Here is a 23,887-nt window from a genome sequence, read left to right as displayed (position 1 = left end):
GAATCAGTTTAAGCTGAGGTCACTGATTGAATTCTTATCTGCTGTTGATTCAAATCAGAGAACCTCCACTGGGCCCTCACAATGCAAACATTGCATAGAGAACAGTTTTCTATTTGTTCAGTGACAGCTATCACAATGAAGACAGAGAATTGGGCTCTCTTTTTAAACAATTTTGGAACAGGGAATGCATTGCTTCTTCTCAATCCTGGCCTGGGAGAAATCACTATTATGAACAACATTGCTCGGACCCCAACATTCTCACTTGGAAGCTTCATGTCAGCCACTCTATAGTTCAGTGACATACAAACCCACTGTCTCCTCACTGTCACACTTGAATGTTGTGAATGTGCTCCTCAATCCTATTGTCTCATGAGCTGGTTTAGAGACAGGCTCTGTGTCATATTTACCTTTGATCGCTCTTCCTGCTGCCTCCCTTCCTCTCCCCCAGCCTTTGAATGTAGCACATTGCTGTGTTAAAGTGTCCAAAAAGCACTCATCAAACAACATGTCCCTCTTACCCTAAATTCAAGAGTAATTTGGAATGCCTGATAGGAGTTCTTCAGAGGTTCAAACGTTACATAGGAGTGGCCAAAGAACTGAGGATACTGGATAATAATATCTGAAGAAGAAAAAAGATAACACAAAAGAATGCTATTTCCTCACTGCTTCAAAAGCAAAAATCAATACACAGCATTGCCTGGATGTCATTAAGTGAGAACCCTCACTAATCTGTTCAACTTTGCTATCTTCTTTTCTATACTTTTTATACCTACAACTCTCATTCTTGGAGACTTTGAGCTTCTGAAATTCTTAGGAAGAAGTTGCATTTTTGGAGACTGGCACTGACTTTCCTAAGAAGAAACCAATGGCTTTAGGGCCACTGTCACTTGCCCTCAGCTATACAGGCCTTTGTGTAATACAAGTTGGCCCAGTTGTTACCCTTCTTAACCCTCATGCATAAGTTTTAGCTGCATATTTTGGTAGAGATGTGATTATAGTAAAACCTACCTCTCTAAGGTAGTATCAGGATGATTTATCGATTGCTTTAAAGGGACTACACATTTGGCACACATAGAAATAGGATTGCTGTCTGCTTAGAAGCAATGAAAGTTGCCTCACAATTTGCCTTATATAGCTAATTTAATGACCAATATGTGGAAGACGGAACTTATCTTGGAAAAGGGACTAGAAGGAACTATGTTTGGACCACAAAACTGCCCTCTGGCTCTCAATGGTGCCAATTCATCACCACATTCTTCCTCTCCCCCAAGGGCCTACCTTCTGAGCAGCTCTCACCACCTTTGCCCAGGTTGCACTGGCATCGCGAGCCCCCCCAGGTGTAGTCATTGACACAGAAGCTGTCAGCAGAGCAGAGAGTTTCATCACAAGGCATGTCAAAGAGCCTTGACATTATGGCCACACCGTTCTTCCCTTTCCTCTCTATGGGAATGGGCTGGGGAGCCACCGTGGTCACAGGGAGAGATGCTGAGGTAGGGGGGACGACCCTGGAAATGGTCTTTGGGTTAGATATAGACATCTTCTTGCTTTCCACCAAAAATTTCTTATTCCCTCCTTTGGTAGCGGGAAGTGGTTTAACCTAAAGCCGGAGAAGGAAAGGGGTTGAGGATGAACACAGAGCACGGCAATTGGACTGTTTTATTTATAGCTGTTGCCTACTACTTTAAAACATGGTCACTTCCGAAAACCCTAGGATGGAGATGGGGAAGGCAACACTGACTCCAGTTTATGGACAAAGAGCTTGATGCTCAGGGACTTTCAGTGCTTTTCCCTGTGTTACTCAGAAAATCAGCAGTAAAACTGATATTACATGATTTATTCTTATTCTAATATGATGAAGATGCATGACTTTGTCAAGGAATTGTTCATTTCCTTATAATACCCGATTTTCTGAAATTTCCCTTGGTGGGAAATCGAAGTATGTTTTTGCCAGATTGTGGAGTCCGCAGGCAGGAGCTGCCTACGGAACATCAGCACGGCTGGTACTTCCCTACTACTGATTTATCAGCCCCTGGAGACTGAGCGTCAGAGGAAACAAATCAGTGTTAAAAGCAAATGGGCCCATTTAAGTTTTAAGTACAATGTTTATGGTCCATTGGCTAAGTTGCCTTGTTCGGCAAGGAAACACAAACACCCTGGGTTTTAAGAGCAGAGATTATTGTTACCTCCTCAAAGGAAATATCCAAATCTAAGTCGTCTTCAAATCCTTCATCATCCTCACCGGCTCCCATGTCGGTGATATAACGGGGTCCATAGCGGCCACTTCCCGCCTCCTCAGGGCCTTCACAAAGAAAAGCAGCACACCTTTCATCAGCACAGGCCTTTGCTCCACTGTCTAGCCTAACTCAGCCACAGGCAGAGCTGCACCGAATGGAACGCAGTGTATTGGAAACATAACAACGAATTCAACACAGAAAAGGAAGCATCAATGACCAAAACATATTAAAAAATGTTTCCTCTTGTAAGTTACTAAGGAATTGCCCACTGAAACCAGAAAGAGCTTCCATTTCATACTGACAAGACTGGCAAAAATGTCAATCAGGTAATAAAAATGTTACCAAGGATGGGATCAATGAGGACTCATACAGTACTTGCATAAACTGGTCCAGTCACTTTGTGAAATACTTGGAAATATTTCATAAAGTAGATGTTTGTTCATACCTAGCAATCCCACCCCAACTTACAAATGTTAGAGAAACTCTTGCACATGTGTACCAAGAGGCATGTGCAAAACAGGTTCATAGCATCAGAATTTGTAATAGAAAAAATACTCCAAATATGCGATTTATAAGAATAAACAACACCCCAAATGTCCATCAACAAAGAATGACTAAATTATTTACAGTATGTCTGTAAAATGGAGTACCATATAGTAGGGGAAAGGAATGAATCATCATTTAGTGTATCAACATGGCTTAATCTCACATGATTTCATGCAAAAAAATTGTAAGTTGCAAAAGAACACATCTAGTTTGATGACATAATATAAAAGACAACAGCAAACAAAACAGTATATTACATAGGGATACATATATATGTAATTTAAACTCTTTTAAAAAGCAGGACAATCACATAAATACCCGAGGAAGGATAGAAAAAGGATGTGAATGAGGTGTGATTCACAGGGGCCTTTGAGAGTGTTCCATCATATTCTATTTCTTAAGGTAAGTGCTGGGTACATGCAAATATTCATATTATTTTTATATGTTATATATATATATCTCTCTCTCTCTTATATATATACTTTTGATGTACAAAGTATTTCACTAAACGGTCTTTAAAACAAGAAAGGGAGATTATAGTAAACAGTCCCACAACCAAAAAAAAGGGGGCCCTATAAGGTATCTTGGGGGCCAACCATTTCATCCATCTTAGCAGGATGACAAAATCTTTAGAACTGAAAGGTGGGTGAGAAAAGCTCTCAGACGTCAATACAGAGCATTGTCTTTTGGGGGACATTCAGTTGGCATTTTTATTCAACTGTCATCCGCAGAACCCACTGATCCACAGTGCTCTGGCTTAGGCTGCACACAGGAAGCATTCCATCAGGAGGTGGTAGCCTTTCAAAGAGCGGCTCCAGGGCACCTGCACGTCCTCACAGTGGATCTGGGCCAGCACAGGTACTAACTTGCTGTCCTCTCTCAACTGAACAAGCCAGGCACCAGCCTTTAGGGCAGTAACAACTTTGGCAACAGAAACTGACTTTGGTAGGATGCTGATGCCCACTAGTTTTTAGACATCCAGTGTTTGGATGACTAGTGAAAAAGAAAAAGGAAAGATAACATAAAAAGCATAAAAAACATAAACTGAAGACATTTTGCTTTCAGAATAAGCTAAATCACGCACCATTCTCACGAAGACAAACTCACCCTCCTACTTTGTCTGTCCAGGCTGCTATAACAAAAGTACCATAAACTGATGGCTTGTAAACCACAAACATTTATTTTTCACAGTTCTGCAGGCTGTGAAGTCCCAGATCAAAGGGCTGGCAGTATCTGATGAGGGCACAGATGGTGCCTTCTCACTGCATCTTCACATGGTGAAAAGGGCAAACAAGCCCCTTTGGGCCTCTTTAAAAAGAGCACTGATCCCATTCACAAGGACTCCACCCTTATGATCTAAGCACCTCCCAAAGGCCCCACCTTGGGGGTTAGGATTTCAACATATGAATTTGAGGGAGACATAAACATTCCGACCATAGCACTCCTCCAAGCAAAACAGCAATCAGATTGAAAATGGAATGGAAGGAAATGGCAGAAAGTCATTTTTGTCAGGGGGCGTGCTGTTGACCAGAAATCCATCTCCTGCCAGACCAGAAGACACAAATGTGGTCAGCAGATGATACAGATAACCCAGAGACATGGTGGAGTGAGCTGTTCTCAGGGGTTCAGGAACATCTTGGTGGAGGTGGGATAACAAAGCGGAGGTGGTGTTCTCACCCCTTCCACACCAATTCCCCAGTTTTATTTAAAGTAGCCCACCTGGCCGGGCGCGGTGGCTCACGCCTGTAATCCCAGCACTTTGGGAGGCCGAGGCGGGCGGATCACAAGGTCAGGAGATCGAGACCACGGTGAAACCCCGTCTCTACTAAAAATACAAAAAATTAGCCGGGCGCGGTGGCGGGCGCCTGTAGTCCCAGCTACTCGGGAGGCTGAGGCAGGAGAATGGCGTGAACCCGGGAGGCGGAGCTTGCAGTGAGCCGAGATCGCGCCACTGCACTCCAGCCTGGGCGACAGAGCGAGACTCCGTCTCAAAAAAAAAAAAAAAAAAAAAAAAGTAGCCACCTGTCAACTGAAAATTCAACCTGTCGATGCCAGATTTATACCCGGATGCACGTTCTCTAAAGCCACCTGCATGCAGCATATCTGTGTGCCAGATGTCCTTGCACAAAAAGCCCTTGAGGACAGCTCCCTCCTCTTGTCTCTGTCTTTGTACAGCGAGCAGTCCCCTTATCTGTATTTTTGCTTTCTGCGATTTCATTTGCCCTCGATCAACCACAGTCCAAAAATATTAAATGGGAAATTCCAGAAATAAACAATTCATAAGTTCTGAGTAGCATGATGAAATAGCACGCTGCCCTGCTCTGTCCTGCCTGGGATATGAAGTATCCCCCTGTCCGGCGCATCCATGCTCCATATGCTCCCTGCCCCTTGGTCAGCAGCCGTCTCCGTTGTCAGATTCACTGTCATGGTATCGAAGTGCTTACGTTCGCGTAACCATTATCAGACTTCATAATGGCCTCACAGTGCAAGAGCAGTGATTCTGGGATTCAGATACGCCAAAGAGAAGCCATGAAGTGCATCTTTTAAATTAAAAGGTGAAAGTTCTCAACTGAATTAAGGAAAGAAAAAAAATCACATGCTGAGGTTGCTAAGATCAATGGCAAGAACAAATCTGTCTGTGAAACTGTGAAGGAAAACAGAATTTATGCTAGTTCTGCTGCATATATAGGGTTCAGTATTATCTGCAGTTTCAGGTATCCACTGGGGATCTTGGAACGCATCCCCCGCAGAAAGGGAACTACTGTATCTATCTCTCTCCTGGCACCTCTCTCTTTCTCTTTCTCGCCTCTGTCCTTTCCGTCGCTCTCCATTTCTATCTCTGCCTCTCTCATACATTCAGAATTGTTAGATTCCAGAAGAAGAAATCCATTTGGTAGGAAAAGAATTATATAGCACATACATAAAGCAAACCAGCTTTTGTCTTCAGTAGGTTGGTCTCTCTCCCTCCAGGCTGTTCTCCCTTGCCCTGTGTGCCTTATTGACACATTCTCAACAAGGTTAAGATTCTCTTCATCTTTATCCTATGGTTTCCTATCTGAAAAATCACCTTCAGTGACTCTCCACTGCCTACAACATAAATTGTAGGCTTCTTGATCAAGAATTCAAGGTTCTCAATTAAAACAGCTCCTTTTTTTCCTCCGTCTTCCCCCCTATCACCATGATTTATTGAATTCTACTCCCTCTCCTCTTCTTACCCGGTACTATTGGGTGCTGAACATGATATATTTCTAAACTTTTCAATAATCTTACAAGGTAAGTATGACTAATCCCATTTTGTACATAAGAAAACTGAAGTTAAGAGTAGTTAAGTATTTTGCCTAAAATCCAACAGTTTATAACTGGCTGAGCTGAACTCACATCCAAGGTCTGTCCGGTGACTGCTCTCCTAATCGCCTATTGCAGAAAAAGCCACCGTGGAGGTAGAAAGATCGGAGAATTTGAGAAAATTACCATATGTTGATCATTCTTAGTGTGCCAGGAGCTGTTCATACACTGCTTAAGTTAATCCTCACAAAATACTATCAAATTGGTGTTATTACTTCCATTTTACCAAGTGGAGATACAGACACAGAGACATTAAATAACTTGCTCAAAGGCAGGCAGATGAGGAATGGCAGGGCTAGATTTTATCCTTGGTCTCTCTTTTGACATCATGTTACTTAATCTGAATCCTAATTACGTTTTCAGGTTTTTGTTGTTTTTTAAAAAATACTCTTTAAAAGCTGTATAATAGCCAAACTGGTCTGCCAGTTGTCTCCTGAATGCATCTTGTATTTTCTTACCCTAGGATTTTGGTTAATGCTTTTTCCCATTGTCATCTTTTTCCCACTCCTATCTCCTTACACACAGCCTACATATTCTCCCAGGGGGCATGCATTCTATGGAGACAGAGTTTAATGTGTGCCATCAAAAGACCAAAATCAAGCGACATTCTAAAAAGAAAACAGACTCTTCTGGGGAAAAAATGGTGACTCCACAAAGTAAGAAGCCACCAAGACCTGTAGGACATTCCTTCATCTTCTCCTGGATGGGGCTACCCAGCCATGGATATGTGCCTCTGATCAGCATAAATGCCCATTGCTTGATAAAGTCAACCCATGTGTAAGGTGGTGTGTACATCTTCTGGAATCCTGGCCTTAGACTCTTGCCCTTGTGTTTACCAACTGGATTGTAAATCCTTTGAGGGCAGAAACCACATTTTAGATTTCTTGATATCCTTTCCCTTCCTCCACGTCACTAACACTTCATGTACTCAACAAAGGCCGACACCTTTGAGAGGAGTGAGAGGAGCCACTCCCACAGTGCTGAACTATGTCCTGCCCTTGCTCAACATGGTGAGACTCTGCCTCCCAATCCAAAGACCCCCAAAACTGCCACCAATCCTGTCCTTTTCCCCAAATGAAGCTAGAATTAAGAATGCAAAGAATCTTAGACACCATCCAGCCTAATCTTCTCATTTCACAAGCATGGAAATTGAGGCCACAGAAGACAATTGACTTAAAATCAAGACCATGCAGCTCATTAGAGGAAGCTCTAACTCTAGAACAAGATAATATGATTCTTAGTTCGATGTCCATAAGACTCTATCGCACAATTTTTTTTTGCATCGAGTATCTAAAGATAGTTCAGTCAGAATAACCTGTAAGTTAGAGAAGCCAATGGTTAGAATGCAGGTGGCTGAGATCTCTTACTGCCCCTCCATCTGCTCTAGGAAATTCTGTTTCCTGAAGGGAACTCCTCAGAGAAAAGGACCACAAGCAAACTGCTGCTGCTACGAAATGATACCATAATGAGAATGGAAATAATCCTAGATTCTCTGCTCATTTTGACAAGTAAAATAAAGCACATATTTTTCAATGAATAATGTTCTTTGGTCTTTGTAAAAGTTGTTTCTGTTTTGACACTTTTTGTAACTTATTTCTTTGAAACCTGAGTTCACTCAGTTTGGGGAAACATAGGGTATGGAAGAAGAATGGGAAAAGGAATATGGAATCACAAGGATTTAGAGTCAAAGCAGTTTTAACTTTCGTAGAAAGACTGCAGGGATCAGCTAACACAACCAGCCCATTTTACAGAGGAGTCAACTAAGGCTCAAAGAATCCATGAGACTCGCCCAGAGAAGCAGCTCATTAGTGGCAGAGCTGATCTAGAATTCTGGGCTCCTGCTGCTGCAACCCAGTCATCTTTGCAGCATCCTAAACTCCCTCTCTCATAATAATCCAGGATAATAGTCATTTCCCATTTTTAATAAGAAGGAAATGAGCACAGAGAGAACCAGGCACAGCATGATGGAAGAAACCTGGAACTAAAGCCTCACTGCTTCTGTTTCCTGGCTGCCCCGCCACCTCGGATCCCAAATCCACAGCTTACAGGAAGTTTTTACCAATGTTACTTCTAAGTAGCACAGAATGTACGGTCCAAGCCAGTGATAAGAATTCCCCCTGTAGCCTGGGGTTATTGTAATTAAAGTGCATAACTTATCTCTTTCTACTTGGCACTTGGTTAATTAGGAAAAGAGAACATTAAAAAGGAGACATTTATTAGGATCAGAATAATCAAACCACTAGTTCAGGGGTTATTCTACTGTAAAAAAGTTAATAAACAAAACACAAATTTTTGTTAACAGATAAAAGGGTGACTTTTATTTTATAAACCTGTGCTTTGTTTCAATAAAGGCATCACAGGTTTTCTATAAATAATGAGTTTCTCAGCTATATCAACGTGATGTAGTTGGAAATATCACTAGTCATAGAATCCCAATGATTGGGAGGACACAAACGGCTTGGGTGACCTTGAGCAAGCCACTTCATCTCTCTGGGTCTTGTGTTTTCCAATAAAATAAGGTGTAGGATTAGACTTGATGACCTTGAAATCCTTTCCAGCACTAACATTCTGTGACCCTAAAAGTCACCCTTTTAATTTAGACATACTGCAGGCATCTGTCACATCAAGCAAGGTTTGAAAAAGAAACAACTGGAGAATTTTACCTATGTGGATGAAAAAGGAAACAGAAGTTAATTCAGCATGGAAGTCACATGCTTTGGGGATTGTAGCATTGTGTTCTCCTGTAGGAGGTGATCCATCGTCATTTATCAGAATCCATCTTCACTGAAAAGGACCAGGTTGTATTTTGAGTTCCTTCTCTTAATGTCTTTTAGCAACGACAAGGGAGGAACACTTATTCCCTACTCCTGAAGTTCCAATCATGAGAATAGAGTCTCCCTAAGTACTGCTGGATTCTTGTCCAACCCCATTCCCTCCCTACAGATGTGGGGACAGTGACCTGGCTGCTAAGTGGAAGCAGTAGGTCCACATTTCTGAAGAAGGGAAGCTCATCTATCAAAGGACCTTGGGGGCCGGGGGCAGTGGCTCACACCTGTAACACTAGTACTTTGAGAGGCTAAAGTGGGTGGATTGCTCGAGCTCAGGAGTTCGAGACCAGCCTGGACAACATGGTGAAAACCCATATCTACCAAAAATACAAAAATTAGCCAGGCATAGTGGCGTGTATCTGTGATCCCACCTACTCAGGAGGCTGAGATGGGAGGATCACTTGAGCCTGGGAGGCGGAGGTTGCAGTGAGCTGGGATAGCGCCTCTGCACTCCAGCCTGGGTGACAGTGAGACCCTGTCCCCCACCCCCCAAAAAAACTAAAACAAAAACAAAAAAGGACACTGGGGAGGGAGGAGGAATTCAATTTGGAACTAATTAATTCAGTTCTTCCTACCTTCCCTCTCCACCTAGCACAGTGGAAAACAGTAGCCTGGGTAGGTGTGAAACCTGCGCAAACCCAAACTTTCCCTCAGGTAAGCTCCCATAGTCTGAACTGGACAGAAGGGAGTTTGCAAGCTCACTTTGGCTCTTAGAATGAGCTATGTCTTCTGACACAGCCTTTTTAGAAATAAGAATGGCATTTGATTCATCTGCTTCATCTTCATCCTTATCATCTTCCTCTGCTGACTGTGTTGTTTTATTTTGCAATTGATTTCAAAAGTGGGCAAAAAAGGTGCCATTAATTGTGTCTCTTCAAAACCCTAATACCCACCAGAATAAGAATGGTTCTCCACGAGGCTGTAAGCCACAGACAGAAACTGGGTCATCTCTTTCAGTGCAAATGTTCAAGAATTGGTTGGTTAGATGGAATAATGACAGGTCAGACCTGTGACTTGAGTCCCTTCAAAGTCTTCCCAGGACCCTACATGACTTGGCCCTGCAAGCTCAAGCCTCATCTCTCACCAGTTTATTCCTTCTTACCATGTTCCAGCTGCACTGGCTCTTCTTTCAAAGCTTTGGATACACCATCCTTTCCTCTGACTCAGGGGCTTTGCAGATGCTGTTCTCTATGCTTAGAAATCTTATCCCTCACTGCCCATCCTTTTACCTTTTTAATTCTTTTATATTTCTGTTCAAAATCACTTTCTTAGGGATGTTTTCCCTGTATCCCAGATAAGGTCAGGTATGTTCTCATAGCTCTCTCCTTTTTAGTGGCATTATGAGTTTGTAATTTTATGCTTATTTATGTGATGATTTCATAAATGCAGTTCTCCCACCAGACTGTAAAATCCTTGAGGAAATCAACACTATCTATTTTGGTTTCTGTTGTACCATCAAAACCTCACTCACTCCTGACACATTTTAGGGACTTACAGAATGTATGGAAAATAGAAACAGTGAACTTTTGGGGTAGTTTAGGCATAATAAAAATATATGACAGCAGCATTCATCTAGGTTCTTAACAGCAAAAGTTCAGGCCCAAGGGGAGCCACACCTTTCCAGGATATTAAGGAAATCATTCTGCAGAGTGTTCCTGGAAAATAATCCACACCCAGAGCCCCTTCTGGAGCTGATGTTCCCAGTGGCTCTTCCGCATTAAGTCACTTTGGCTTGGGCTATATGCTATAAGTAAAGTCAGTCCTGCTACCCTTGCCAAAAATTGACTGAATCAGGATCTATGCCTGATCTTATAATGACCACATCCAGTCATTATACATTATGCAAGGACCTCTGAGGGTCCTTGGTGTGACAATCTGTGCTTCACGTTGGAAGGTAAGGTAGATATTCCAACCTCAGCTCCCTCCTCTCTCACCTGCTTCTGCTGTAGATACTACAGACGTGAAGTACCGGATTTTTAAGCCCCCTTTGTTCATGGGGTGGGGGTAGGGAGAGTCATAGTGACTCCAGTTTGGGTCACTAAGATGCACGAGGACACCTGTTGGAACTTCCCAGCTTTCCGTATTTGCTTAGGCAGTGAAGGTGCTTGTGATAGCTGGAGCTGCAGCAGCTAATGCATTCCTAATTGAAACATGGTGATCAAACAGCTCAGTTAGACCCTGTCTTAGAAAATATTGAATCTAATGCTGGACATGGTAGCTCACACCTGTGATCCCAGCACTTTGGGAAGCTGAGGTGGGAAGATTGCTTGAGCCCCAGAGTTCAAGACCAGCCTGGGCAACATAGCAAGACTTCATCTCTATAAAAAATAAAGACAAAAATTTTAATTAAAAAAATATTGCAACTGAGTGCATGCTGTGTGAGTGAGGCACAAGAGCTACTGGGTGACTTACCTAGTCGTTGGGTTCTGCATGAAGAAGGCCTGCTCAGCACCAGCCAGCACAGGAACTCAGGGGCTGCAAAGATGTGGATGGCTTCCCTTGCTCCTCCCTTTCCCCCAAATAATCTGCTGGAATCAGTCCCTTCCAATCTGAATGAATCTCATGAATGCAGCAGTTTGTTTTTATGATGGTAGGGTTGGGACTGGTGGGGGAAAGTAGCTCTAAGTACCGGCCATAGGCAGATATGTTGTTCTTTTATGCTCAGCACGTTTCACGAAACTCTTATTTGACCGCAGCCTAAGAATGGCACCTCAGGCACCCAGTGACTTCCACAGCCCTCACCTCAAAGCTTCTCAGATGCCTTTATCTTTATGCACGTCCACACAGCAGAAGCGCAAACAGTGCATAACCCCTGTGGGGTGTTGCCTTTTGAAGTACATAAGCCGGTCAACCAAACACACGCCACTGTGTCTCTCTCTCTCAGAGTTTCCCTTTCTAAAGATAATGGGGCCTTGGAAAGTTAAGCAGATGGCCAGAGACCAAGGTGTTATGCACCTGCTTCTCTACCACCTGCTGATGGAGGAGATACATAGGCAAAGCATAATGGGAGAAGCGACTGTGAACACAGCAGGAAAACCCAAGGCCATCTTTCCATCATGGTGTGCAAGAAATTTCAGGCTTGGAGCCTTTGTGTGTTTAGAGAATAATGAATAATAATTTACTGGCAACCTTCTGTGGCAATACTTCAGGACTGGAGGTGGGGTGGGCAGTGTAAAATTCAGACAGGTGATTAAAACATTTCTAAACAGCTGAAATGGTGGCTGACATTAGGAATTCAGTGCTATGTACACGGCAGGCACTCAATACGTATTTGTTAGACGAGTGAGTAAATTAGTGAGTGAATGTTTTCTATACGAGCCAAATCTTGCAGGGTGCTCTGCACACGGTAAAGGCAAAATAAATGTTAGTTGAAAGACCCCAGTTATAATCTCATATGATCTATGTATCTAGTCAGTCATTTTCACTGGGAGTTCGGTAGCAATTGTAAACTGACTGTTAATGAGAGAAAACCATTTTCCGTAGCATCAGGAGGATATGGCTTTAAAAGGAAGCTTGCGCTTTGGTGGGTTCTCTCTCTCTCTCTCCTTCTGTGGGATAATCTGGCAGTACATAACACATTCCTTATCATTTGCACTTTTTAAAAAGAAATTTAATGGCATGTGATATGTTTATGGGACAACATTATGTTTAGAAAAAAGGTGGATCATTGGTGTTTACATATGAGTAGCTGGCGGTGGGAGCAGGTTGGGATGGGTTGAAGAATGAATAGGAGGTTTTGAAAAAGTGGGTACAGTGATTGTAAACACAGTAACTCTAGCTTGAAGGAAGGCAGGGAGATGGGATGGTAGGTGGCAGGTTGTGAGCATACGGAGGGTCTTTCCTGTGAGTAGGGAACACACGTTTGTGTCCTTATGGGGATGATCTGCTAGAAAAGCAAAGATGAAAAGATAAATCATTTGGAGACACAGGGTAACTAACGGAAAATTGACATACGTAGTATGGTCTCCAATTGGCTCCCTAAAAAAGAGGGCTCAATTCACATCTTGCACTGAGAAATCAGGAGCTAGAACAGGGAAAGTGAGATGGCAAAGAGAGAGCAGATGTAGCTTGTCGGTGGCTCACAATCCAGTGGGGAGGGAGACTTACACTCCTACAGCTGCACAGCAAGAGGGCTGAAGCTAAGATGTGAGCACCTGAGTCTGTGGAGCTTCTCTGTTCCTTAAAGAGGCTTCACATTTGAGTACCAACCATGGTTCAGTTCTCCTTTAGGTATTCGGATGGGCGAGTTGTTCAAACCAGAGACACTTACACTCTCTCTTCTCACTCTTTAAAGACAAAGTGCTAGGAGAAAATAATCGTCCAGGCAAAATCCTATATTCAGCCTGGGCAAGATGGTGAGACCCTGTCTCTCAGAAAAAAAAATTTTTTAATTAGCCAGGCACAGTAGCTCACACCTGTAGTCCCAGCTACTCAGTGGGGGAGCTGAGGCAGGAGGATCCCATTAGCTCAGGAGTTCCAGGCTGTAGTGATCTATGATTGCGCCACTGCCCTCCAGCCTGGGTGACAGCGAGACCCAGTCTCTACAAAAAAAAAAAAAAAAAAAAAAAGAGGCCAGGCATGGTGGCTAGCACCTGTAATCCCAGCACTTTGGGAGGCCGGGGCGGGCAGATCACCTAAGGTTGGGAGTTCGAGACCAGCCTGACCAACATGGAGAAATCCCGTCTCTACTAAAAATACAAAATTAGCTGGGCATGGTGGTGCATGCCTGTAATCCCAGCTTCTTGGGAGGCTGAGGTAGGAGAATCTCTTGAACCTGGGAGGCAGAGGTTGTGGTGAGCTGAGATCATGCCATTGCACTCCCACCTGGGCAACAAGAGCAAAACTCCACCTCAAAAGAAAAAAAAAAAAACAACAACCCTATATTCAATTAAATGGTTGTTCAACGGAAAGACTAAAACAAAGACATGATCACAAAGCCCGAGAGAGTTTATCACTAACAGATCTTTAAACATTTATTCAAAAGTATATTTCAAGACAAAGAAGGAAAGAGTAAGATGCGAAGAGTTGTGGGCACAGAAAGTGGTAAATCTGTAAATAAATCTAAACAAGCATTGAGTTTAAAAAATGTGGTTACTAAATAAGGTAGAACAAAAATACTGAAAAGTAACATGTAACACAAGAAGGAACTGATTTGGACTAAAGCTTCTAAGGCTCTATACAGAAGGGCTGGGCTCCTGGCTAAACCCCACCCTTAGGCCTGGAACCACAGCCCTAAGTGAAAACAGCTGACCCCGTTTTTCCACCCAAATGTTGCCTTTTTGGCTTGCCTCACCCCTGTCCTGTGCCCATAACACTTCAGCTGGCAGAGCAACACGAGTGGCTGAGCAGCGAGGATACAAGCAGCTGAACGGTGAGCAGAGAAGCAACTGAGTGTTGGAGACTACAGAGAGATGGATAGATGTGGCTAACTTCAGACAGTGCGGCTTTGGAGAGGGGCCTAGCCGGAGATGGCTGGGCTTCAGGGAAAGATCACCTTCCCATCCCCTTTCCAGCCTCCCTTTCCGCTGAGAGCCACCCGCCGCTCAATAAAGTCTTCTGTATTCATCACCTTTCAAACAGAGTTTGTGTGACCTGATTCTTCCTGGACACCGGACAAGAACCCGGGTGCCGAGAGGGCTGGGGCTGCCACCCTGACCCTTTACTAAGCTGGTTGGCTCTTGGCTGTCTCTGGACGGCAGAGCTGAAAGAGCATTGGCGGTAACATGCTTGGACGCTGCTGCGGGGCCCGCACAGAGCCTGCTCCACCAGGGAGGAGCGACCAGCCACTGCCAGCATTCGTTCGCTCTGGTTCCCGCACTCTTCCTCCCGCGAGCACTGGCCAGTGGTGGGCTGAGCGAAACGAGCCACTCCAGTTCCAGCCCAGGAAGGGAGTCAAGTGAACTAACCTGTCTCATCATTATTGTTTTATTATTGTTTGAGAGGAAGGTAATAGATTGTGATGAACTTTAGACTGTTTAAGTTTGAGAGTTAACAATTTATGGATGGTAAATTAAAGAATGTATAATTTCATCCTAATACAGGGGAAGAAAGGACTAAGAAAATACAGTCAATCCTATAGAAAATAGAAAAGGGCCGGGTGTGGTGGCTCATGCCTGTAACCCCAACACTTTGGGAGGCTGAGGCAGAAGGATCACTTGAGACCAGGAGTTCAAGAACAGACTGGGCAACATGGTAAGATCCCATCTCTACAAAACAACATTAAAAGAAATTAGCCAGGCATGGTGGCACATGCCTGTAGTCCTAGCTACTTGGGAGGCTGAGGTAAGAGGATCACTTGAGCCTGGGAGGTCAAGGTAGCAGTGAGCTATGATTGTGCCACCACATTCCAGCCTGGGTGACAAAACAAGACTCCATCTCAAAAAATAATAAAAAAAATAAAGAAATAAAGAAAATAGGAAAACAGCAGAAACAAAAATCCTTCTCTAATAAAAAATGGAAAAAGCAGAGTAAATATAATAGCACAAAATAGGACTGTAGAAATAAATAATACACATCGGCCATTATAACTATAAATGCAATAAACTTGTCATTTAAAAAACAGCGCTTGTCACATTGGATTTAATACATTTAAGCTACATGCTGCTTCCAGAAAGTATCTAAAACATAACATACAGAAACATCAAAAGTAAAAGAATGCAATATATATTCCAGGCAATAGATAAGAGAAAGCTAGTGTACCTATATAATTACTGGACAATGTAAATGTTAAGGGGGAAAAAAGTATCATTAATGATAAGATGGTTATTAAATAATGATTAAAAGAATCACCAGGAATATAACATGATTCTAAACTCATATGCACCTAATCTCACGGCCTCACATACATATCAAGAAAAAAACTGAGAGAGGTGTAGGGAGATAGAGTGAGAAATTGTAATGTATCCTCTTAGTAATTGATAGATCAAGCTAATAAAAAATGCATAAGGATAGATAAGATTTGAACGATATTAAAAATCTTGATCAAAAAAGCTTAAACAGACTTCTGAATATAAGAGACTTGGGAATAAATAACAAAAGCTATAAAGAACTTCTGGTTCCTGCACTCTTCCTCCATGAGGAGTAGCCAGTGGTGAGCTGAGTGAAACGAGCCACTCCAGTTCCCGACCACGAAGGGGGTTGAGGGAACTAACCTGTCTCATCATTATTGTTTTATTATTGTTTGAGAGGAGGGTAATAGATTTTGATGAACTTTAGACTGTGTAAGTTTCAGAATTTTCTCCATAATGGAGAAAATTTATTAAAGTACACTAAAAGACTCTGAAGAAAATCTAGATGAGATATAATGTGGTGATTAAGTCAATGATTCTATATCACAAAGATGTCAGTTCTTCTAAAATTAGTTTATAAATACAATATAATTTTCATTTTAAAAATTCAATATATTTTCATTTTTAAAATCCCAACAGAATTTTTCATGGAATTGAAAAACTGATTCTAAAATTTCTATTGAAAAGCAGAGAATCAAGAAAAGAAAAGGCATTGTGGGCCAGGCACGGTGGCTCATGCTTGTAATCCCAGCACTTCGGGAGGCTGAGGTGGGCAAATCCAAGGTCAAGAGATGGAGACCATCCTGGACCCACAGGGTCTTTGCTTCATATCTGCTACTACTCTATTGTGCCCCCAAATACCTTTGAGCATTTGGGGGCACAACAGAGTACTTGATTTCAACTGGGGGTGATTTTGGTCCCCAAAGAATCTTATGTATTCAGAAAAAAAAATTATTTTCACTGAAAAACTTGTTTGCGTTTTTTTGTAGTTGTTGTTTTTTGTTTTTTTCTCGAGACCCTGTGGGATCTGACTGCAGTAGAATGAGCCTGGGATACTGATCCTCAAACTTTCTTAACTTCTGTTGGGTTTACAACCAGGTTCCTGTGGGCCACTGTGTCACTGCACAGACTGCCTTCAGTCTAACCGCACGATTTTCACACATGTGGCTGGGACATGCAGCAGGACACAGCAGGTGTTCCTGGTCAGGAAATGTTCTCGAGGCACTAAGAAAGGCAAAGGCATCCCAGTACTTCTGGCTTATATAAGGAAATAGTTCAGGGAACGGATGAAGAAACTCCCCCCTTGGGAGTATGGGAGCAACACTCACGCTGCTCTCAAGAGGAAGCAACAGAAAATGGATGAGAACAGAGTGGTGTAACCACACATGTCAGTGGGGTCTCTGCAACAGAGAGGAGGACAGGAAGTGCAAGCAAGGATCACTGGCTAGAGAGTTCCATAAATCCAACGCTCATGGTGACTGTAAGACCTTCAGAGAGTCACATAATCCGGTGGTGTCTCAGTTCCTTATCTGAAAATTGTGGAAGTCCGGCTAGGTTCTTCAATGACTCGCCAGTTTCAAAATTCTATGATTTCCATTTGGCATTCTACCTTTTTCTTTTCATGTCTGTTCTCCTTAAAGCAATATAAAATTGCCTCCTTATTCCTTCTCCTTCCTCTCCACTGAGTTCCACCACTGTAGCCACAGCAATCCTGCTTAAAATATAAGTCAGGCCATGTCATTTTGCTGCTCAAAATGTCAACATCTTGACCTTTAACTCTGAATAAGATTCAAAGTCTTCATCAGGACCTATAAGGTTTGACATGCTCTGACCCCTGGCAAACTTTCTGACCTCACCTCCTATCATTCTTCTCACTCACCATGTTCCCGCCATGTGCGCCTCTTACTGTGAGCTTCCAGTGTCCTCTGGGCTCTCACCCCAGGACCTCCGCATTTGTCACTCCCTCTACGTAGAGGGATTCTGCTCAAATCTCTCTTTGAGAGAAGCCTTCCCTGATAGCCTATCCCAAGCAGCAGCTCCCACTATCCTCTACACCCTCTTAGCCCTTTACTTTTTCCCCTTTTCACTTATCATTACCGATGATATTATTTATATAATGTAATTTGATACAGACTTATTTCACAGACTCTCCCACAGATATACCTCATGAGGGCAGAGACACTATTGATCTTGTTTACTGCTAAAACCCCAGCATCCAGAAATTACCTGGGCATAAACAGGCATCAAATATACATTTGGGAAACTGTGTGAATACGTGCTTAAACAAGTGAAATAATCAATGTAGAGTCAGAAATTAGGTTCTTTACTTTCTTGAACATCACCCAGTTTTCAGGAGTGATGTTAGGAGAAAAAAAAAGGCCTGACAAATTTATATCACCCACTTTTCTAATTTTCATTGTTCTAATTATTTCTGAATTTGCCAGCTCTTTATTTCATTTTATTTTGGAAAGAGATGTACTGTACCAGTTTTTTGCATCATTTGGACACAGCATTATAAATAAAATGTTATAAACGCCAAAGGTCGCTGAAGAAATATCTGTTTTTGTTTGAGGACGTTTGGTTGCAACAGAAAAAAAATCTAAAATTAGTTGCCCTCTCCCATGTTGGTTGGGACTTTGAACCATAGAAGGTGCCCTCTATCTGATGCAATCTAATGGCGCTGCTCTCAAGGTCAACCACTTCAGGTGACTCCAGACTGAGCCGTTAAGGGCTCTTCCGGCTCTGTAAGTCTGGGAACTACTGCCATCTGCTGGATGACTGTTGGTACTTCCTCCTGAGCAGCTGTGCCTGGCGGGCCCCAGCACTCCCTAAGGATCCTGTGATCAACATCAGTGATGGGAGAGATGATCCATGGGGCCAAAATGCAGACATAATCACATTTTAAAATATGGTAGATGCTTGGATTAGAGTTCAAAAGCAGCACTAATCTATGTTCTAAGACAGGCCTCTTGGCTCCTCATACCAGTGGGAATTAGAAGCTAGTATCACCAAAAAATTCCAACTGGGGCTCAGATTTAGAGATAGAGCCTTACAGCAGCTGACTTATTTTTCCTTTTGAAAAACATTTTTATCTCAAAATGTATACATGAATATTATGTGTTAATAAGAGATTAGTGCAACATAGGCTATTGGTTAAATTTGTGAAATAGCAGGCAAGACACTTGGGTTCAGAATACCATCCACTTGCTGATCAGCTGTGTATGTCAGTCTATCCAACTAGAAACTAAGGGAGAAATAATGGTGCTGGCCCACTCTGTTTCAAAAAGATACCAGAGGGTAGATGAACTTGGCCAACCAAAAGACAAGTAAGGTTACCATCAAGAGGCCCAGCTTTGTTTACACCAGTGAAGCAATCCAAATGTCCATCAATGAGGAATTAGTTCAATAAATGTGGCACGCCTTTATAATGGAATATGCTGTTACTAAATTTTATGATGTATGCCTATATTCATTTGTATTTATATATGTATACAGTATTTTGTTGTACAGAAAATGTATATGTACTATGATTTCATCATTGGATTAAAAAAATTATGGAAGATATTATCTGCCAAAATTTTAATAGTGACTATATCTAGATGCTGAGGTTAAAGATAATTTTCATTTTAATATTTTTTATGTTGCCTGAATTTTTTCACTAACAATAAGCATTATAGAGCACAATATCCTCTTCACTTAGTGATAACAAAAATACCATTTCTGTTTTGCAATTATTGCAATGGTTTCCTTACTTTCCCTATTTTTGCCCTTACCACTCTATATTCTACTAAGAGTAATTTTGTTAAAATCTTAGTAAGGTCTTTTCATTCCCCTGATTAAGCATCCCCAACCCTCCCAGTCTTATCCCTCTCTGAGAAAAAGCCAAATCAAATGGGTTCCAGTGGGCTCCAGGTCCCTAACCAGCATCCACTAACTGTGCCCTCCCTCTCTAACCTCATCTCCTTCGACTTTTCTCCCCCAGAACTCCCTTCTCTGAACACTCTTGAGGAATTGAATCTTTAGACAAAAGGAATCTCACTAATTTTAGGAATCAAGTGGCAGATTCTGGACCAGAACCCAGTTTGGTGATTACCTTTTCATACTTGATGCCTAAAATTCCTCTGTCCTTCTCCACCCTGCCCTGTGCCCTGGGAAGCTGACCTGCCTGGCGGGACTTGTGTCCTGCCCATTAGGAAGCACCAGCAAGAAAGAAGACAGAGGAAAAAGAGTCACAGTGTTTCTCTAACTTCTACCCTATGAGGTTGTCACGGGACACATGTCTGAAGGTCACAGCTCTTGCAGGATGGCCCTCCTTGTCCATCTGGATATGGTCCCAATTAGCACATGACCAAGCTTTTGCAAACAGTCCCCTCATTAAACTTGCTTCAAATCATCCAAGTACTTTTGCCTCTATTTTGTGCCAGGAGCCTGATGAGATCCCTAGAAAAGTCATCCCACAGTTGCTTCTCATTTATATTTGTCCATACGTGTTTCATATTTGGTTGCATTATCAGACGAGATCCATGAAACTCAACCAGCATGCACTGCGTCCCTCCTATGTCTGTCACTGTGCTAAGCTGATTTCATAGACCTCCTCTCTTTGTGCTGAACAACAACTGTGACCCTACTCTTTCATCAAAGAGCTGAAATGATTCCAGAAGTTAGGTGCTAAGAAATGATTCCAATGAAGAACTATATAAAAGCAAGAAATGCTCCAAAGGAAAGAAGAGAAAAGATTAGCCATGACACTATGAGTGTGAAGGAAAGAGAACAAAATGGATAATAAAGTAAATGAAAGGAAACAAAGCAAAAATAGGCAGGATACTTGTGCATGGATATGTGTGTGGATATCACCTCAATATATTAATGTTTAAAAATCAATTGAGTGGAATAAACAGTACATAGTTGCACATTCTGTGGCCATGAAATATCAGCCGACTGATTGAGCAGATGCTCCAGTTGAAATCAGAGCACCGTGAGTTCCTTTCCTTTGAAAACTTACATTCCCTTATCATTTGCTTTACTCTCTCTTCTCTACCTAGCCAGAGGGGGTAAAATATCAGTGTCCTGATTATAAGTAAATGTATGATAATGTAAGATGCACAAAGGCCTCAGAAGAGCAATTAATAGGTATTTAAACAGCAAAGTGAATCATTCCCCGTAGAGCCAATAAAGTTGTGCAAATGAACGTTGCTCAGATTTACATGCATGGAGGCATCAGCAAATCAATAGAGCGATTGCCATGGAGGACACCCTGAATGTAAAATCACATCTGAAGTTATATTCATGCTCAAATGCAAACTGAAAGTGCAGGTTTGTCTAGGCTATGAGTGAAACAAAGCATTTATCACTCCTCCTGTTCCCTTTTTCATCTCACGTTCTAAAGATTTACAAAGCCATGAAGCTCACTGAGGTATTGGCCTATCCCATGCTCCTGTAGTAATGCCTAGCAAAGGAACCTCCCCCTCAGTTTGCTTTTTCTCTTTCTCCAATGTCACCAGCACAACCCTGTTCCAAAGCAATTGGAATGCAGGCTCTCCAGGTCTCCTCTTTAAGAACATTTATGTGAAAATTAAATCACCGAGAGCCCTATCAAGGGAACAAGTTCATTAGTATGCGCTAATTGATTCCTTAAAAGCTTGATAAAATTGCTATCTAAAAGGGGATTTACCAAATTTCCTGAACAATTTCTTGAAAATTTAGGGAAAAATACCCCAACAGTATAGTACAGAGGTCAGTAAACTCTGGCTCACGGGCCAAATCCAGCCTGCTTTCTGTTTCTGTAACAGCAGTTTTTACATTTTCAGAGGTTGGGGGAAAAGTTTAAGAATAATAATTTCTTGTGACACATAAAACTTAAATTCAAATCTCAGTGTGCATAAATAAAGTTTTATTGGAATAAAGCCATGCATAATTATTTATTGGATGACTGCTTTCCTGCTATGACAGCAAAGTTGGCCTAAAAATCCTAAAATATTTACTATCTTGCCCTTTATAGAAAAATTTGCTGACCGTTGTCTAAGTAAATGGTTATTTTTGGGAAGACTAAAAACAAACAAAGCTAGCAGCGTGATACTGTAACTCTAGACTTTTTTTTCTTTTTTTCCTTTGCCTGAGTCTAGAATGTGCTTAAGTAGTAAGCGACATGAAATTTTATTGTTACCAGAGCTTATGACTTGCAGTTTTAATTCTCTGACATCTGATCACTACAGTCTTTTAAAACTAAGCAACCAACTGAAGGAGTTCAGGAAGTGTCCCCCCAACACAAGCCGCTTTACTGTGCTGATTGCCTCACACTGAGGGCACCCGGGGAGCAGCAGATTCACGGAGGGGCTTTCTTTTATCTGCCTGAAGACTGATCCGCCAAAAGGAATGCAATTGCCAAGGGATCCCCTCCCCGGAATCTCATTACCAGGGAAGATTAACTCCTATCTCTGGAGGGAAGACTGGGGGTTACCACCACACCCAGACAGATTGTCATGGGCTCTCTGTCACCTATTCTTCAGAGGACCCATTCATCATTTACTTTCTCCTATGTTCTCTACCTCCTTCCTCCGCGTCTACAAGCTTCTAGATCCCACTGAGTTTGGGAGTATTCACTTTTTTTTCCTTGGAAGCCCCTGTGCATATAAGAAATGTGTATACCTTTTCTCCTCTTACTCTACCTGCTGTCCGTTTATTTCATGTACTCAGTTATTAAACCCTCTGTGGGCAGAGGGAAAGTCTTCCCTCCCGACACAATCAAGCCCCATCCTAATGATTCTGTTGGACCTAACGCAGAGGGCTTCCTCCATTCTGCCACTTCCCAGTGAGGAAAGTTTTTGTTCTTGTACTTCTGTTTCTGAATTCTGGCATTCTGATGTCTTCCCATTCCAAGAACAGAGCTCAGGGCCTGGAGTCCAAAGAAAAAGCTACAGAACCCCCAGCGGCTGCCCCTGTCAGTTACACCATCCTTCAGTAACTATGCCTGGAGGGAACATCTATTAACATCTCCTTCATCTTGAAGAGTGGTCAGATGCCTTAACCTCTGTTCTACTTGTGTTTTCCTAAAATAACCCTGAGAAGTAGAAAATATCACCTATCTCAGGCATTACTGCACCCATTTTAGAGATGAGTAAGCTGAGGCCCAGAGATACTAAGTGGCTTTTCTGAGGAGGTCCCGTAGCAAGGTGGTAAGAGGACAGTTTTCCTGGACCTCAGACCCAGATTTGTCGGCCAGATTCTGCCCCTTGCAAAGGTACAGATGTTTTGGGGCAGTGAAGAGCGTATAGGTTGCCAAGAACTTTTCATAGGTATGGATTGAAAGAGGCTGCAGCTGTATGGAAGCTGCTAGAGAGTGCTAATAAGTCATGGGGACTTTGGAGCACTTCCTGATTGCTTCCTAGCCATTCCCAGAACATACCACTACCTTCTGTCTCCACTTGCTTCCCCTCTGCTCACTGCTGAAGCCAATTCAGGGGCATTGCCGCCAAATAGGAGGCCTCGCTTGCGAACAGGGATAAGGGAGATCTATTCTGTGGCTCTACGACAACAGGTACCCAGGGACCCTAGCATGCTGTAGCTGGTCTCCAGGCAGACAGGCAATGAAAAACAGGGGCCCAAATCTCAGAGCAAAAACTAGGCAAAAGCCAGACTCACACATGGACCCTTATGGGACAACGGGTTTACACAACCAATGACAGCTGTACTAAGGAAGCAGGAAGGTGTAGAGAAAAAAAGAAGGGTGAGATGGGAGGGTGCTGGAGAACAGCATGGAATCAGATTTACTGTAGAAATCTGATTTGGGCTGGGTGCGGTGGCTTACGCCTGTAATCCCAGCACTTTGGGAGGCTGAGGCAGGCAGATCACCTGAGGTTGGGAGTTCGAGACCAACCTGACCAATATGGAGAAACCCTGTCTTTACTAAAAATACAAAATTGGCCGGGCGTGGTGGCACATGCCTATAATCCGAGCTACTAGGGAGGCTGAGGCAGGAGAATCGCTTGAACCCGGGAGGCGGAGGTTGTGGTGAGCCGAGATCATGCTCCTACCTGGGCAACAAGAATCAAACTCCGTCTCAAAAAAAAAAAAAAAAAAGAAAGAAATCTGATGTAAGCCACAGGGAGTCTGTCTCAGCTCAGTGGAAGAGTATGTTTCTGAAACTGTA

General features: G+C 42.6%; 1 protein-coding gene across 5 annotated transcripts in view; it reads right to left on the bottom strand.

Annotated features, from left to right (window-relative positions):
• Positions 1-23,887, bottom strand: part of EGFLAM (EGF like, fibronectin type III and laminin G domains) — a 234,149-nt gene that overhangs the window by 55,771 nt on the left and 154,491 nt on the right. For all 5 annotated transcript variants that reach the window (XR_012413618.1, XM_065546179.2, XM_065546178.2 and 2 more), the window contains 3 exons: positions 2,184-2,299; positions 1,279-1,597; positions 519-619 (listed from right to left, as the gene is read on the bottom strand). Coding sequence is in view for 4 of the 5 variants with exons in the window: in XM_065546179.2 (XP_065402251.1) it covers positions 519-619; positions 1,279-1,597; positions 2,184-2,299 (536 nt within the window). In the remaining variant the exon portion in view is untranslated. The remainder of the gene's footprint in view (positions 1-518; positions 620-1,278; positions 1,598-2,183; positions 2,300-23,887) is intronic.

Source organism: Macaca fascicularis, chromosome 6 (genome assembly GCF_037993035.2).
Source record: "Macaca fascicularis isolate 582-1 chromosome 6, T2T-MFA8v1.1".
Lineage (NCBI taxonomy): Eukaryota > Metazoa > Chordata > Mammalia > Primates > Cercopithecidae > Macaca > Macaca fascicularis.
Note: the sequence above shows the minus strand (reverse complement) of the source record. Positions and strands in the feature narration are given on the sequence as shown.